The 17,063-nt window shown below is 52.4% G+C and overlaps 1 protein-coding gene and 8 non-coding genes across 9 annotated transcripts in view; all 9 read left to right on the forward strand.

Annotated features, from left to right (window-relative positions):
• Positions 1-128: 128 nt before the first annotated feature.
• LOC118760632 (small nucleolar RNA SNORD26) lies at positions 129-203 on the forward strand. The gene has a single exon (XR_004996897.2). It is a non-coding gene; the product is annotated as a small nucleolar RNA SNORD26 (small nucleolar RNA).
• A 564-nt stretch (positions 204-767) lies between these two features.
• Positions 768-843, forward strand: LOC118760631 (small nucleolar RNA SNORD28). Its single transcript, XR_004996896.2, has one exon. It is a non-coding gene; the product is annotated as a small nucleolar RNA SNORD28 (small nucleolar RNA).
• Positions 844-973: 130 nt separating this feature from the next.
• On the forward strand, positions 974-1,098 carry LOC118760630 (small nucleolar RNA SNORD22). The gene has a single exon (XR_004996895.1). It is a non-coding gene; the product is annotated as a small nucleolar RNA SNORD22 (small nucleolar RNA).
• Positions 1,099-1,254: 156 nt separating this feature from the next.
• LOC118760628 (small nucleolar RNA SNORD29) lies at positions 1,255-1,319 on the forward strand. The gene has a single exon (XR_004996893.2). It is a non-coding gene; the product is annotated as a small nucleolar RNA SNORD29 (small nucleolar RNA).
• A 176-nt stretch (positions 1,320-1,495) lies between these two features.
• On the forward strand, positions 1,496-1,565 carry LOC118760633 (small nucleolar RNA SNORD30). The gene has a single exon (XR_004996898.2). It is a non-coding gene; the product is annotated as a small nucleolar RNA SNORD30 (small nucleolar RNA).
• Positions 1,566-1,734: 169 nt separating this feature from the next.
• Positions 1,735-1,802, forward strand: LOC118760634 (small nucleolar RNA SNORD31). The gene has a single exon (XR_004996899.2). It is a non-coding gene; the product is annotated as a small nucleolar RNA SNORD31 (small nucleolar RNA).
• A 190-nt stretch (positions 1,803-1,992) lies between these two features.
• Positions 1,993-2,118, forward strand: LOC118760629 (small nucleolar RNA SNORD22). The gene has a single exon (XR_004996894.2). It is a non-coding gene; the product is annotated as a small nucleolar RNA SNORD22 (small nucleolar RNA).
• Positions 2,119-8,305: 6,187 nt separating this feature from the next.
• Positions 8,306-17,063, forward strand: part of WDR74 (WD repeat domain 74) — a 9,553-nt gene continuing 795 nt past the window's right edge. Inside the window, 16 exon segments of the mRNA XM_058662237.1 lie at positions 8,306-8,342; positions 12,280-12,366; positions 12,464-12,572; positions 12,655-12,745; positions 12,747-12,778; positions 14,473-14,498; positions 14,501-14,547; positions 14,642-14,665; positions 14,667-14,789; positions 14,924-15,025; positions 16,172-16,213; positions 16,215-16,273; positions 16,360-16,418; positions 16,639-16,704; positions 16,707-16,790; positions 16,924-16,979. Coding sequence (XP_058518220.1) covers positions 8,306-8,342; positions 12,280-12,366; positions 12,464-12,572; positions 12,655-12,745; positions 12,747-12,778; positions 14,473-14,498; positions 14,501-14,547; positions 14,642-14,665; positions 14,667-14,789; positions 14,924-15,025; positions 16,172-16,213; positions 16,215-16,273; positions 16,360-16,418; positions 16,639-16,704; positions 16,707-16,790; positions 16,924-16,979 — 1,044 coding nt within the window.
• Positions 11,093-11,283, forward strand: LOC118759646 (U2 spliceosomal RNA). Its single transcript, XR_004996330.2, has one exon. It is a non-coding gene; the product is annotated as a U2 spliceosomal RNA (small nuclear RNA).

Genomic DNA, 17,063 nt, shown 5'->3' on the forward strand with positions numbered 1-17,063 from the left:
ACGTGCCCGCCTGACCCCAGGTTCTCCCTCCAGGACTCGGAGGGCGCGTTTGCAGGCTCGGGAGGAGGCGCGCGGCTCAGTAAGTTGTGCTGAACCATGTGCAACCGGGCTAGGCGGGGCGGGGAGTGCTACGGGGATGAGCTTCGCTATTGAACTCTCTCTTGCTGAGGACTTAGTGGAGAAAAAGCGAAATACTGAGCAGCACTGTGGGTAGCCGGCGGCTGCATCGCACCTGCATGCCTGGGGTGTGACTACAAGGCCTCTTTGTTCGCAGATGGGGTCCGGCTCGAGGGGACCTCCTGTGTGGACCATGCGGCCAGATCCGTGCGTCCCCGCGACGCTCCAGGTGGGGACACGTGCTGCGTGGACGGGAGGGGGCGGCCCTGGGGTGACCACTTAATGATGAACGCAAATGACAAGCATATGGCTGACTGGCTGTGATGTCGACTTTCTACTGAGAAGTGGGCTGGGAGGATTCTAGGGTCCTTGGGGAACGATGGCTGCTTAATACAGAAATGTGAATGTCCCTCTTTGTCCATAGTGTCTCCTGCCCTGTCAGGAGGAACTCCGTTGCTGGCCAGGGTGAACGCAGGTAATTAGATGGGGGACTTGAAGGGTGGTGTGGCCCTCAAATACTATCTAAGCACGAGAACAGGTGGTTATTCTGGTTGCTTTTTTTGCTGCCTCCACCTGTTCCTCTTGAAATATAAGTGGAAGAGAACGTAGCAGCGTAGGGGTGGGTGGAAAGGCGTGCTGTTGCTTCAACTGTCAGATGATTAGAGACAATCAAACTGATGTTCTGTGAGGCCTGACAATTAATAGCATGTTAGAGTTCTGATGGCAGTTGTTAGCCAAGAGGACGTGGATCTCCTCGGAAGATTAGGAAATCACATCGTGTTCCCTTTCCACAGGCTTTCCTGGTGGAGTTCTCTGAGGGTAAGTGCTGACTGAGAAGTCACATGCTGGGGTCTGGCACCAGTGAGGATTCCATGTCCTGTCTTAATCCCAGGTTTAATCCCAGAGCCAGAAATGGTGAACCCACTGGGGTGACTGGGAGATAGGATGCCAACTGGTTCCTTAAGGAACTGTCTGAGGTTGCGTTGCCCTGGTTATCTGCCATCTGGTACCCACAAGGCCCGCCTTAAGCTGACTGAATCTTTTGCTGCTCTGCAGGTGACCTGGGCTGCTCTGGAGTCTTCAGAGCAAGGAGGTCAGTTGGTTTTTCTTTTGGGGATCACACCACCAAGTAGGCAGTTTCTGGGATGAATCAAACTAGCTCACTATGATTGATCATGAAAATATGTGAACACCTGAGAAACTGGGGAAGGCGGGACCGGGGAGGCCTCCTGGAGGCACCTTCACCATAGGCTTCTCACCTGCAGGTCCCGTCGCTGGTGACCGGCTCACTGCGCAGCGTGCTTCGTTTCCACCAGGTGAGTGGCTACAACATACACACAGTAAAACATACTGGGTCAGCACAGGCGCCTTCCTGGGCTTACGTGATGACTTCCATGGAATCTCGTTCGGCTGATGGTTTACTGTTGAGACTCGGAAATCTGATAACATTTAAATCTTTGGTAGATTGCACGTGATTTTGGTGCAAGTGACCCTGATGGGCTCCATCTTTTTGTTTTAGGTACAGAACTTTGGAGACCGCCAGAGTTGATCTGAGGTAAATATTTTTCAGCAACATTTGCCCTCTGTCTCCTCTGGCACTGTTAAGTGCCTGAGCTGCTCACTCATGATGAGTTCCTACCGCCCCAGTCTGAGTACTCTGACTGAAAGGTACTCCCTGATCTGTGAGCTCCAGCAGTAGGCTGCATTCTGCAGCCTATAGAGAGACTAACAAGTGCTGCTGTGCCTTGGAAGTTTACAGAGCCTTACAGGTATGCTGTTCTTTCCTGTCTTGCAGTGAAGCTGAGCTGTTACGGCTGAACTTACCTGCAGGTGAAGGTAAGCAGTCTTGAATGCCCAGTGGGCTGAACTGGGATGTCCCAATGAGGAAACACTCACACGTCTAACTTCCTGTCCTGGTCCCAGAGCCTGCAAAGGTGAACCCACTGGGGCTGGCTGGGGGAAAAGAGGAGAACCTGTTCCAGAAGGAACTGTCTGAGGGACGATGGCTATACATAAGAAGAGAAACATTATTTGAGCAGGTGCCATAATAAACATTTTTTATTTCCAGGCCTGAACAGAAAACAAGCTGTGTGTATATATAGATGGTAGGTATCTGTTGAGCATTTAAAGTGTAGCTTCAGGATACTGCTTGCATTACAAACATTTCCTTTTCCAACTAACATGACATGCTTTTTTTTCCCCCCTTATAGGATTCTCAAGTCTTTGAGGATTTAAGAACTTTCAAAATCATTCAACGTGAACCTTAAGTCAATGCAAGTTTTCCAATAAAGCTATTTTTCTTTGTAACCACTTGTGCGATTCATGTCTGACTGGTATGATCAGAGGGAGATTTTGAACTTTACATGTTTTGCTAGTAAGCTGTGGTTGGCCTAAGTATTACTGGCCTACAGAATTCTGTAATTCTAAAGCAGTTAGCTTTCGTATTTCAGTTGGAAAATGGATCAACCACCAATTTCCCCAATAAACAACCCTCACCTGAGATGTGGTTTCCTTTCTGATCCACAAATCTTTAAACTGGAGCAGATTGCACATCTCTTACTAATATGGAGGGTGGATGGAAGGGACTGCAAGATCCCAAAGGTGGCTCTAGTGCAAGTTACCCAACCAAACCCCCATCTATAAGGAGTTCCCAGCTGTGCTACCCACTGGGCACATGCTGTCAACCTCGAGAGCTGGACTCCTAGGTGTCCACAGCCAGTGTAAGTGGATGGGGGCCATCATCTGCAGTGTTGGTTGCCATTTTGTGGTGATCCTATCTCTAGTGTAAAGAGGCACTCTGAGTGGCTGCATGGTGGGAGTGAGCAATCACTTCAACTACAGAACAATTTGCATCAGACTGGCAGTTCAGTGGTTCACGTTTTGAATACTTGGAACAACTTCAGTCTGCATGAGGCTCCTGTTGACTCTCCAGTGAAGGGAGCACAGGAACCATGCTGGAAGGCAGGATGAGGGTTGTCCGTGGTGAGGTGTTGGTTCAATGATTTCCCTTTCCTTGGAGGGGATGGCGTTGAGACACGCTAGTTCCTTCTATAGTACCTTCTATGCCAGCATCCCATATCAGTCCTGGTTCCTCTGCTGTCCTTCCAGCTCCCTTCCAGGCCTCGTTTGGAAGATGACTGGGCCCTTGTCACCACACGAGAGACCTGCAGTTCTGGGGTTCACGTGGGGAGCAGCATCTGCAGCTATCTCCCTCAACTTTGGTTACTGAGGAGGTGGAGCTGCTGACAAACATCTAGTTGTGGAGGTCCTTACCAGACATCTCTGCTGCACCTACCTTCCAGTTATGAACACCTTTACATGTGTCTCAAAATAGCTAGAGAAAGTGTTTCCTATTCCCACTTTCTGTATGTTATGGACTGAGAAAGCTGCATGGGAGGAAAGATGGCACTGTGGCACACAGGTTGAGCTGCTGCTTGCTGTGGCACCATCCCATCCATGTTCAAGCGCCAGCGTTTGAGTTCCAAATCCCATCTTGCTGCTAATGCACCAAGGGAAGACCACTAGGTGTCACTTGTGGAGTGAACTAGCAGGTGAAAGATCCGCCATTCTACCTTCCAAATCTTTCAGACAACGTACAAAGGGAACCTAAGTGGAAGAGAAAGTATTTCCAGTTCATTAACTGATCACTTGATAGGTCTGAGAGTGGTCAGCTCAGTAATGGCATCCCCAAGACTGCCAGGGTGAGTCCTGGGAAGACAAGGCGGCCCAGAGGCCCTGGGGGAGCACCACCGTTCAGAGATGGACCTGGAGAAAAGCTGCATGGGTGCTGACTTGGGAACAGAGTCACTAGCGAGAGTGGAAGAGACAGAGCAAGCGAAAGCCCTGCTGTCAGAACCGAGGTTTAACCAGTAGATGGTGCTCTGGAGCTAGGAAGCTACTGCTGCATCAGCCCAAGATACAGGACCAAGACTTCCAACGGATTAGAATTAGGGGTGAGGCAGGATCCATGCTAGGCTCTTAGTAGCTAATCAGCAAATTCAGCATTTGGCAAAATCATTCCAACTAAGTCTCAAGTGCATGGCTACATACGTGAGGACGAAGAAGGCTGCGATTGCAAAGCCGCAGCCACAGCTCTGCGCTGCTGCATGGCCGTGGGCCCCAACAAGGGCCACCAGGTGACCAAGAACATGAGCAAGCCGAAGCACAGCTGCCACAGGTGGGCATGCGCATCTGGGCCAAGCGGAAGCAGGAGGAGCTGAGAGCCAAGAGCAAGGTGCCACCAAGAAGGACGTTCAGTCCTTCACTCCTGCCCCTCTCTTTGTAATAAGCCTCTCCATGCCAAAGAAAGGGAAAGGAATGAGGCAAAGAGTGGCTTGCGGCCGGCATGGTGACGTTGCCGGCTAAGCCTCTGCCTCTAGCACTGGCATCCCATACGGGTTCTGATTCATGTCCCAGCTGTTCCACTCACCCAGCTCCCTGCATCTGCAAGAGCTGTGGAGAACAACTCAAGTCATCGGATCCGATCTCTGCACCCATGCAGGAGACCTAAAGAAGCTCTAGGGCCTGGCACAGTAGCCTAGTGGCTAAAGTCCTCTCATCTTGCATGCGCCAGGTGCCAGTTCGTGTCCTGGCTACTCCACTTCCCATCCAGCTCCCTGCTTGTGGCCTGGGAAAGCAGTCGAGGACGGCCCAAAGCCTTGAGACCCTGTACCCACATGGGAAACCCTGAAAAAACACCTAGCTCCTGGCTTTGGATTGGCTTAGCTCTGGCCTTTGTGGCAGATGTAAGATCTTTTTGTCTCTCCTCTGTAATTCTGACTTTCCAATAAATGAATAAATACATCTTTTTAGAAAAAGAAGAGAAGAAACTCCGGGCCCCCAGCATCAGACCAGCCATGGCGACTGAGTGCGGAGTGAAGCAGCATACGGAAGACGTATTTCTCCCTCTCTGTGACTCGGACTCTCAGGTAAATAAACACAAGATCTTTTTTGGGGTGAGGGCTGCCTCCCTGCGACTGCTCACACGGTCCTGTCTAGTGTGCACCTCCTCTCTGAGCTTCCCCCTCTCCCGACCTCCCGTTTTGAGGGACACTTGAACACTCAGCTCCTTAGTTCCCTGTCGCTACCAGTTCCTCCATCCAACCCCATCTACCCACCTCAATAAATGGCGCCAGGCACCAGCACTGCGGCAAACCAGGTAAGAAACCACCTTTGACACTCACTTCCCATGCTGGAGCACAGATGTGGATCCCACCTGCTCTGCTTTTAGGCCAACCCCTCCCTGCTGCACCTTGGAGAGCCATAGATGACATTAGCCCAATCATCCCTGCCGCCCGGCGGGAAGCCACGCAGTTGGCACAGATGGAGCAAGGGTGTGACTAGCACCACTCCTCCGTCAGCAAGGCTACGAGGAGTTTCTGACTGCGTGGCAAGGCCCTCAGGAACGTCTCTGGCCACCTCATTTCTGCCTCACCCCACTGTATGGACACTTGATCACCTCTCTGATGTTGCATAGAATTTTCCTGAGGGTGTTGTTGTTTTTCTGCAAATGTGAGATGATCCCTGTAACTGGTATAATACCTCATACTGATCAATCATGTTATGGTAAAAGTGTCTTTAGCAACGTAAGACAATGACACACAGCTAAAAGCATACAATAGCACAATTGAACCCACATTGTCCCCAAACATCTTATTATGTGCCCACCTCTGTCCTGGAGCTTGCCCTAATGTAAGTAATGTTTTCCTTAAGAAATGGCTTGGGGGCCTGGCATCATGGCTTAGTGGCTAGTCCTTGCCTTGAATGCGCTGGGATCCCATATGAACGCCAGTTCTAATCCCAGCAGCTCCACTTCCCATGCAACTCACTGCTTGTGGCCTGGAAAAGCAGTTGAGGACGGCCCAAAGCTTTGGGACTCTGCACCCGCGTGGGAGACCCGGAAGAGGTTCTTGGTTCCTTGCTTCGGATCGGCGCAGAACCAGCTGTTGCAGCTCACTTGGGGAGTGAATCATCGGATGGAAGATCTTTCTCTCTGTCTCTCCTCCTCTATGTATATCTGACTTTGTAATAAAAATAAATAAATAAATCTTTAAAAAAAAAAAGAGAAATGGCTTGATAGTATCTTGAAACAGATGGCAATCATGGAGGTACAAAGTGTTTACTGTGCAGCTTTGAACTGTTACAACACATGAAATGAAGCATTTTGGTTTCGGAAAGCGGGGCATTTTCTAAAGGGAGACAAATGTGAACCCCCAAAGAAAAATGGTTAAAACTTCTACCTTATATTGGCACTTACATTTAGAGAAAGAAAACAGTTTAAAAAGATAAAAAGGGGCCCGGCGGCGTGGTCTAGCGGCTAACGTCCTCGCCTTGAAAGCCCCGGGATCCCATATGGGCGCCGGTTCTAATCCCGGCAGCTCCACTTCCCATCCAGCTCCCTGCTTGTGGCCTGGGAAAGCAGTCGAGGACAGCCCAATGCTTTGGGACACTGCACCTATGTGGGAGACCCGGAAGAGGTTCCAGGTTCCCGGCTTCAGATCGGCGCGCACCGGCCCGTTGCGGCTCACTTGGGGAGTGAGTCATCGGACGGAAGATCTTCCTCTCTGTCTCTCCTTCTCTGTGTATATCTGGCTGTAATGGAATGAATGAATCTTTAAAAAAAAAAAAAAAAAAAAAGATAAAAAGAAGTTTCTTGTAAAGGCCCTCTGTTTGTGGAAAGGCTGAGTTGGCCTGATCCTTTTCACTGCCCTTTGACAAAAGAGCAAAAAACAATTGGATCAGTGCTAGGTGAAGGTGATGGTAATTAGTATATGACTAATTATAAGATTTAAAAAAGCATCTGGACTCGTGGCCAAGAGGCTAAAAGTCCTCGCCTTGAACGCGCCAGGATCCCATATGGGCACTGGTTCTAATCCCAGCAACCCCACTTCCCATCCAGCTCCCTGTCTGTGACCTGGGAAAGTAGCCAAGGATGGCCCAAAGCTTTGGGACCCTGCACCTGCATGGGAGACCTGGAGGAAGTTCTGGGCTCCTGGCTTCAGATCGGCGCGGACCGGCCATTGCGGTCACTTGAGGAGTGAACCATCGGATGGAAGATCTTCCTCTCTGTCTCTCCTCTTCTCTGTACATCTGCCTTTTCAATAAAATATATAAGTCTTTTTTTTTAAAAAAAAAGAAATAATCCATAATACGTGCCTTTATCAATTCATTTATTAGCTTTCTTTTTAATTCTGTATTCTTGATATTCTAAGTAATATTAGCTTATGTTTAGTGAATAGCTTACTGAAAATATTGTCTCTGAAGTAAAATAATAATAATGTTTTTTTAGGATTGTTTTTGTAATCATTCTTTTATAATGAGGTAAAAATGAAACAATTGGATGTTGTGCTAAAGCTTGTGATGATTTCTGTATAAATAAAGAAGGCAGCTTTCTGAGTTGTCCATTATGAGCATCATGCCGTAGTGGGTCACGTCACCTCCTTCTTGTCTTTATGCAAGTCCACACGTCCCTTGCAAGCTCTCAAGTCAGCTGGAGCTGCTCTCCGGCACCACCCACCAGGGAGGGAGACACCGAGGTGAGTTCCTGGCCCAGCACAATGACTCAATAGCTGAATCCCAACCTTGCAAGGACCAGGATCCCAAATGGGCACTAATTCATGTCCCAGCTGCTCCACTTCCCATCCAGCTCCCTGCTTGTGGCCTGGGAGAGCAGCAGAGGACGGCCCAAAGCCTCAGGACCCTGCATCCACATGGGAGACCCAGAAGAGGCTCCTGGCTTCAGAGTGGCTCAGTTCCAGGCATTGTAGCCATTTGGGGAATGAACCAGCAGATGGAAGATCTTTCTGTCTCTCCTCTCTGTACATCTGCCTTCCCAGTAAAAATAAATACATCTTTTTTTAAGTAATGATTTTTAAAAAGCTTAAAAAAAGAAAAAGAAAGTTCCTGCCTCCTGGTTTCAGCCTGGCCCCATCCTGACCATTGCGGTCATTTGGAGAGTGAACTAGGGGATGGAAGACAATCTCAGTGTCTCTCATTTTTAAATCAAATGCCACAAGCACCAGTCAATGAACTGCTTCCCCTCCAGCCCACAAATGCACCCCTAGAAAGGGGAAGTCCTTGCCGTTGCTGCTTGTTCGTCCCAGAGGAGAGATGGCTAATCAATCAGTGAAATAATTCTGCCTTTCACTTGGCAGGGTCTACAGCGACCTGAGTGTCACAATGTGGGACGATGGGGTTGGTCGACGTGTACAACTGGCCTCTAGTTGGTGAAGGCCAAGCCTCTTGCTAAACACTGTGGTACCCAGGCAGTCCCTCTCCCCGGCCCGCGAGCAGTGAATTATCAGTCCAAAATCTCTGTCACACTTTCCATCACCCTAAGATTGATAATAAATGCTGGAAAGAAGACAGTGCAGTGCAGTAAGAAGGCATCTCTTGGGGCTCAGCACGGTGGCTCACAGCCTCATCCTCGACCTTCAAGCACCAGCATCCCATGTGGGCGCTGGTTCGAGTCCTGGCTGTTCCACTTCCCATCAAGCTCCCTGCTTGTGGCCTGGGAAAGCATTTGAGGACGGCCCAAGTCTTTGGGACCCTGCACCAGCATGGGAGACCAAAAGAAGCTCCTGACTCTTGGCTTTGGATCAGCTCAGTTCCAGCCACTGTGGCCAGCTGGGCAGTGAGCCAGAGGATGGAAGATTTTCTTTCTTTCTGTCCCTCCTTCTCTCTGGAAATCTGCCTTTCCAATAAAAAGTAAATAGATCTTTAAAGATTATTCATTTTTATTGGAAAGGCAGATTTCCAGAGAGAAGGGAGGAAAGCGAGAAAGGTCTCCCATCCTCTGGTTCCAAGACTTTGGGCAATCCCTGACTGTTTCCAGAGGCCACAAGCAGGAAACCAGATCAGAAGTGGAGCAGCCGGGACATAAACTAGGATGATGGTGCTTGCAAGAAGATTAGCAAATTGAACTGTTACACCAGTCCCAAATAGTTTGTTTTGTTTGTTTTAAAAAGGATTTCAGGAGTCCGGCCTGGTAGCCTAGTAGCTATAGTCTTCTTGAATGTACCAGGATCCCATATGGCTGCCGCTTCTAATCCCACTGTCTCTGCTTCCCATCCAGCTCCCTGCTTGTGGCCTGGGAGAGCAATTGAGGATGGCCCAAAGCCTTGCACCCGCATGGGAGACCCAGAAGAGGCTCCTGGCTCTTGTCTTCAGATCAGCTCAACTCCAGCCATTGTAGACACTTGGGGAGTGAGTCAGCAGATGGAAGATCTTCCTCTCTGTCTCTCTTCCTCCTCTCTGTATATCTGACTTTCCAATCAAAAGAAATACATCAGGAAACATGTGGGCAAGTGTTGGGGGTTGGAGGTGTTCCCGTGGCAGAAGCTGCTGCGGGGTCTGACCTACAGCCCAGCCCAGCGCCTACTGTGGGCCTCAAGTCACCCCTGTCCACCTGCACTGGCCACCCCCACCTGATGGCCCCAAGGCAGAAGCCTTAGAGTAGGACAGCGATCAGCAGGCTGTGGACAAGGGTGAGGACAGCCATTCAAGGCGAGGATTTAAGCCACTAGGCTACTGCTCCAGGTCCATATTTTACTTTGGTTTGATACAGTTCTACAGGCTCTGGGGTTGCCCGTGTCCCTCCGCAAGGTTCCCCCACCATTGATTTCCCCTCTAGTTTTACAATGGGTGTGTTAGATTCACCGCTCGCCAAAATGCTAGATTTGTCGACCACCAGGGGAAGAATAATTCAGCCAAATACATAAGAAGAATTGAGATGGCCTTTATTTCAGGGAACCAAGGTCATGGGCTTCCCTTCCCCAGGCAGCAGAAAGGACAGACCGGAAGGAGTGAGCTGCAGAGAAAGACGAACATGGAAGAGCCGGGGAAGGGCATTTTCGTCAACATGAAGTTCACAAACAAGCTACAAAAAAATACTGATGCGTCGCCAAGGGCAATGGAAATGGGGGTCAGAAGCCTTCTTGTAGGAATAGATGCTAGTGCTTAACCCTTGCGGCACTGGAGGAATTACCATTAGACACTAGAACGTCGTTACTTATGATATGTAGCAAAACAGTGTTGAGCCCAGCCCAGCTTCTATGGGTGTGTACTTTGTTTCTTTTGACCAGCTGCCTGTGCTGTCCCCTCCCTCCTCAGGCAGGGGTAGAGGTCTGAGGAGCTACAGCTTTGGTCCCTGGAGTCAAGAAGCAGACGTTGTTTATATACAGGGCAGGGACTGTTGGGGTAGGCAGCGGGTGTCAGAGCTGTCGGAGTTCCCAATTCCCCCCTGGGCTCCCTCCCGGCTGGCCACGTGAGGCGTCGGGGGAAAAGACCTAACAGATTGCGGGGGGTGGGGGGGTCTCTACCTAGCCAAGATTTGCATTTCCACACCAGGCTGAGTGGCTGCTAATTTAGTAGCTTCCAAGCAGCAGGACCCAGAGTCCCTTCTCAGCCCTGCTTCGTGTGAACCCTCTGTATACAGCTAAGCTAAGCTTCGCTTCCGTGGGATTTGTTCTAGTGAAAGGAATCGCTCAGCTGTCGAGGTGCATCTTTTTCCTCGTCTATGAACGAAAAGCGCCGGGAGAGAAGCCCTGGGACACCGCCGGGGAGCCCACGCTCCGACCCCTCACTCAGCAGAGACTACAACCCAAGAAACACGCCCGACACTGACACCGGGCTCCCAGTCGCTCCACAGAAAGGCAGCTTGCCCCAGAAGAGACTGAGGCTGCGCGGAAATTACAATCCGGAATAGCAACAGGACCAATCCTGAGACTGTAAACGAGTGGGGGCGGGGTTTATGTAAAATAGACCGAGCAACAAGCCCGCTGGAGAAGCAGCGAAGGACTGTATTTAAGGTCTCTTTTCCCTAAATATCTTTCTTCTTATGAGGTTAAACTAATGAAACATTAATTCTAAAAAGAGAAATTTATCAGAAACTTGTTTACTCGGTACGATTGGGAAGGCACCACAACCGTATTAGGTATAGTAAGGGTAGGGCTTCCTCGGCGACGAGCTGCTGAGTATCGCTTCTCGGCCTTTTGGCTAAGATCAAGTGTAGTATCTGTTCTTATCAGTTTAATATCTGATACGTCCTCTATCCGAGGACAATATATTAAATGGATTTTTGGAGCTAGGAGTTGGAATAGGAGCTTGCTCCGTCCACTCCACGCATCGACCTGGTATTGCAGTACTTCCAGGAACGGTGCACCCCTCCGGGGGAGCTGGTGGTGGTCTAATGGAAGAACTTTTACTACAGTTACTGTGAGATAAACGTCGCTGTTCTTAATAACAGCCATGAGATACGTCTTTTCTTATTTACTTCAAGTCAACTATTTATACGGAAAGACGTTTCCCTAGCCATGAGCTTTGTGTTCGACAACACCAGCCGCTGATCTCTGAAAATTTTTTCGTACTTGATATACAGGGAGGAAAAACGCTCAGTATTAAAACTACTGAGGCAGAACCCCAGAGCGTTCTCCACGTCAGATCCTGGCACTGGCACGTCTACGTATCTTCTCCCCACTTCCCAGGTGCAAGAAGTAAACAGAACGTGAAAACCATTGTCTTAACCTACTTTGCTGTAGCGTGTGACACTCTGTGCCCAAATCAGCTACGGAAATATGGTCAAAGTGAGAAAAACGAAGGTTGTGAAGCAGCACCCGCGCATGCCTTACCGCGTTTGATGTTTGTTGTAACTATTGTAATGCGGTATGCCAGAATATTCTAGATATTCGCGCAAATCGGAAAGCCAGAGGAAAGATCACAGCTTTCTCAGGCCACAAGCACGGGGGAAGTGGGGCCGCCGGGATTAGAACCGAGGTCCAGACGGGATCCCGGTTCGGCTAAGGCGGGACTTTACTTAGACCACCGCACCGGTATAACACCACTGAGAAAAACACAGGTGAAGCAGAGACGGAGACAGCTCTTCATTCTCAGGGGTCACTCACTCCCCAAAGGCCGCGGGGGCCGGAGCTGCCCCCGACCCAGCGGCCGGCCGCCCTGGGCTGAGAGCGCGCACCGAGCCCGCGGCGGACAAGGCTCTGACACCACCGCGCTCCGGCCGCTTGACCACCGCGAACTGCGGACACCCAGGCTGCTCCCGCCTCCAGACCGAGCTTTCAGGGACCGGAAATCCTCACTTCCCGCCACGGCTTAGATCCGGATGAGACCCGGCCCCTACTGGTGACGGCACGCTGCGCCGGAAGTGAGCGCTCCCCGTTTCCGGGCTCCGTCATGGCGGCCCCGTGGCTTGCTGGAATCATGTGTGGGTTGGCACCGAGACCGGGATCCTGAAAGGTGCGTTGCGGGTGGGTGGCTGGGGGGGTCATGGCTCGGGGGACTGCGGGTGTGCCCTGCCCGTGTCCTGCGGGCGGCTGATGTCTGGATCCCGCAGGAGTGAACCTTCAACGGAAGCAGGCAACCAACTTCACGGCGGCCGGCCAGCCGCGGCGCGAGGAGGCCGTGAGCGTGCTGTGCTGGGGCGCGGGCGGCGAGAGCCAGGTGTGGGGGGATGGCCGGGAGATGGCCGGGAGGCCCCGGGCGGGGACCTCGCGCCCCTTGACGCCCGCTCCTGTCCGCGCGCAGAATCTTGCTGGGCTGCGCGGATGGCACGGTGAAGCGCTTCGGGACCGAGGAAGGCGCGTTCCAGGGACACAGGCACTGTCCCGGCGGCGAAGGGCACGTTCCGGGGCCTCGCCCAGGCCGACGAGTAAGAGCCGCCTCCTGCCTGGGCTTTGGGGGGGGCGGGTTGGGCAGGGGAATGCGGGGTTCCCTGGGTCGCCGAATGCATGGATGCCATCAACCCCTGGTGACTGCCTTCCCTCGGTACTGGGATGCTGCTGGCTGGGGTGATGCAAAGACCGCGGGAGAAGCTTCTGTGCCAGGTGACTTCCTCATGTTGCATTAGAGCGTTGGGGACGGTCCCGGGAGAGTAATAATGGGGATCGTGAAATTAGTGGACGCTGACAACCCCAACAGAAAGGTGAGGCTGCCCAAGTCGAGTGATACAAGGAGGTAGTGGTGTGGGTGATCTGGTCCCAAGCACTTGGGTCACCCTCCCGTTGTTTTTCCAGTCGCATGAGCAGGGAGCTACATTCCAGATAGAAGCAGCCAGGACTCGAACCAGCACTCATATGGAGTGCAGGCGGTACAGGCACTGCCTTAGCACTGAGGCATGACAGCAGGAAGCATTATGGCATAAGCATTTGGTGTAATGTGGGACTCCACAGAAAGGGCTTTTGATGTGAGGTTGAGAGAACTTGTGTTGTAGATGGAGGGCAGCGATGGGTTTTGAGCTGGAAGTGCCCCGTGAGGGCCATGAGCCTGTAGGAGTGTGGAGTGTGCAGGATGGGTTGCTGAGCGGCTAAGACACTGTGGCCACAGCCTGAACCCAGACAGAGGGAGCGGATGGGCAGGTGCGACCAGGAGCCTATGGCCCAGGATTGATAGATCTGGGAAGAAACTCCCTGGAGCTTCTCAGCAGGAGTATTTTGTAAAAGAGACTTCCAGAACTCGAGAGGGGAAGCTAGTGTCTGACTTAGGCTGAAATCAGATCAGATCAGCCCCACTTCCGTCCTTTCAGTTATTGTCTTGATTCTGAGTGTTTGACTCAGTAGGCAGGTTGTCTGGCGCCCCAGGTCCCGTCTTAGTGCGTGGGTTCAGTCGTGTAGCCCACTTTCTGCTTCTTGGTAATGGGGAGATAGCTGGTAATCTCTGGCACCCATGTGGGGAATGTGAAGTTAATCCAGGTCTCCCTTGTTGGTGGCAGGGGCCCAATCGTTGTAAGCTGTCACCTGCTTCCTCCCATGGCAGCACCAGCAGATGGGAGCCAGTGCTGCAGGCAGAGGCTTACCGTGCTGTGCCACGGGAACACAGGTGTCTTCATCGGCATCTGAACCACAGGGTCAAACGCAAAATCTTTAATTTCTCAGAGGGGCATCTTGTATGGGTGCCGGTTTGAGTCCTGGCTGCTTCACTAAAGATCCAGCTGCCTGTTAGCATGCCTGGGAAAGTAGCAGAAGAAGGCCCTAGTCCTGTGTCACTGCACCCAGATTAGAGACCTGGAAGAAGCTTCAGGCTCCCTGGCTTCAGCTCAGTTAGCTATGGCTGTTGCAGCTGTTTGGGGAGTGAACCAGTGAACAATCCCCATTATTAATAAGAGACTCTCCGGGATTGTCCCCAACGCTCTAATGCAACATGAGGAAGTCACCTGGCACAGAAGCTTCTCCCGCGGTCTTTGCATCACCCCAGCCAGCATCCCAGTACCGAGGGAAGGCAGTCACCAGTGGGTACAAGATCTCTGCCTCTCTCCCATCTCTGTAAATCTGCCTTTCAAATACAAAATAAACCTTAAAGCAAAGCAGAACAACAAAAAACCTTGCCAATTCTCTCCTGCCTCTGCAGTTCCCTCATCACGTGTGTGGACTCTGGGATCTCCGAGTCTGGCGTGACAGTGACAAGGAGGCCTCTCCTGACCCGGTGAGGCTCCCCTGGGGCCGGGCAGGTGCCTGAGGAGGGCTTTAGGGGAGGGAGGATGAAGGACTCTGGAAATAACTCCCTCTCCCCTTCTCAGCTTCTGGAACTGAGTGTGGGCCCTGGGGGTGTGCCGGATGCGGCAGGATCCATGACGTCCCCATGTGGTCGCCACAGGCGGGAAGGAGAATGCACTGAAGGTGTGGGACCTGCAAGGGTCTCCGGAACCAGTGTTCAAGGCCAAGAATGTGAGTGGAGGGCAGGGAGGGGCTGCCCTTGAGTTCCTGGAGGTTGTGGCCAGGGACTGAGTCACACCAGTGGGCCACAGGGAGGGACTTCTGCGTGTCCCCACAAGCTTGATCCGCACTTTCCCTTCCGCCAGGTGCGGAATGACTGGCTCGACCTGCGTGTTCCCATCTGGGACCAGGATATCCAGTTTCTCCCCGGGTCTCAGAAGCTTGTCACCTGCACAGGGTACCACCAGGTACAGGACCGTCCGCCCTCACCTCCTTGTGGCTGACAGCCTCCCTGGACAGAACAGGTCCCTGTGGTGTGGAGTGGCCTCCTCGGCCTCCTCCCAGCTGAGCTCTAGGCCACACACTCCTGTCCAGGAGCTGGGGCTTCCCTCGCTGCAGCTAGGATGGTGTCCTCTGAAGAGTGGCTCTTCATTTCCCTCCCCGTGTAAGAAAGGAGGAGAGTGCCCTGTCCCAGTGGAGATCTGGAGAGCGGTTGTCATCAGCAGACATTGAGCTGTGCCTCCTGCAGCCACTCTGATGGGCTTTCAGACACTGGCCTGACCCCTCTCTAGCCTCAGCCAGCTCTACGTGAAGGACTTGTCTTGTTCAGAACCCTGGCTCGGGGCAGTGGTGGCTCAACAGGTTAATTCTTCACCTGCAAGCTCTGGCATCCCAAATGGGCACCAGTTCATGTCCCAGTTGGTCCACATCCATCCAGCTAGCTCCCTGCTAACATGCCTGGGAAAGCAATGGAGGGTGGTCCAAGTTCTTGGGACCCGGTACCTGCATGGGAGAGCCGGAAGAGTCTGGACTCCCACTTCTGGACTGGCCCAGGTTTAGGCGTTGCAGTCAGTTGGGGAGTTAAACCAGAAAATGCAAGATCTTCCTGTCTCTGTAAGTCAGCTTTTCAGTAACATCTTGCTTTCGACCATCCTCCACTGCTTTCCTAGGCACAAACATTGAGCTGAATGGGAAATAGAGCAGCTGGGACACAGGTTGGCGCCATATGGACGCTAGCATTGCAAGGGGAAGAATTCGCTACTTGAGCTAGTGCACTGGTACCAAACAATAATAATAAATCTCTGAATAACAACAATGAAAAGTTTAAACAAAAAAAATAGTCCTGAGACTCAGTGCGAGCTGGTGTCCGGTCGCCACATGATCCCATATGTGCCGTTTGCTTTGCTCCTGCACAGGCTGGGGATGTGGAATGTTCACATACTCGCCTTACACACGCACCCATCCTCTCATTCATGCTCCCACGTGGCTCCCCACCATTGCACAGAGCTCCCTGTGAGGGGACTTCAGCTGGAAAGCCTGTCTGAAAGCAGGGCACAGGTGCCCAAGGGCAGTGCACTGGCTGAGGGCACACAGTGATGTTAGTCTTCCTCAAGGTCCGTGTCTACGACCCAGCGTCCCCACAGCGCCGGCCAGTCCCTGGAGACCACCTACGGAGAGTACCCACTGACAGCCATGACCCTCACTCCTGAGGGCAAGTAGGTGGGCCAAGGGGATCGGGTGGGGCTTGGGGAGACCTCGGGAGTTTCTACTGAGTCCCCCTCCCGCCTGGGTTCCTCTTCAGTTCGGTGATTGTCTCGGCACACACTCATGGGCAGCTGGCAGAAATTGACTTGCGGCAAGGTCAGTTTACTGGGAGTGTGGGGAGGAGGGGCGGGGTGCCCCCTCACGTGGAGTTGGGGAGCTGTGAAGCTTGCTGGCTGGCACCAGATTGCTCAAGTGCCAAAGCTTGGCTTCATCCGAAGTTGTGTGACTACTCCTGTATGAAGTGGAAACTCTGCTAACTCCTTCTCAGTCTGTAGTTGGCTGACCAGCCAGCACTGATGTCTGCCCACTCCTCCAGGGCGCCTGCTGGGCTGTCTCAAGGGACTGGCGTGGCAGCAAGTTCGTCGTGGGTTACAGTGCCACCCTTCAAACCCTTGCTGGCCTCCTGCGGCTTGGACAGGGTCATACGGATCCACAGGATCCGGAACCCACGGGGCCTGGAGCATAAGGTGAGAGCCCGTCCCCTGGACCCCCGCTGAACGTGCCATCTCCAGGAGCCCCGTGTTCTGTGCCCTCCCTCCTCACCCCGTTGGTGTGTCTGGCAGCCTGCCAGGCACCTAGTTACCCCACATCTTTTGCAGGTTATCTCTCAAGTCTCAGCTGAACTGCCTGCTCCTGTCAGGCAGGGATAACTGGGAGGTGAGCAGCCAGGCCTGGGAACGTGGAGCCACGGTTACAGCCGTGAGGTCGGGCAGGCGGGCAGCTGGGCCGTGGTTGGGGCCT

This window comes from Ochotona princeps, chromosome 4, assembly GCF_030435755.1.
Source record: "Ochotona princeps isolate mOchPri1 chromosome 4, mOchPri1.hap1, whole genome shotgun sequence".
Classification (NCBI taxonomy): Eukaryota; Metazoa; Chordata; class Mammalia; order Lagomorpha; family Ochotonidae; genus Ochotona; species Ochotona princeps.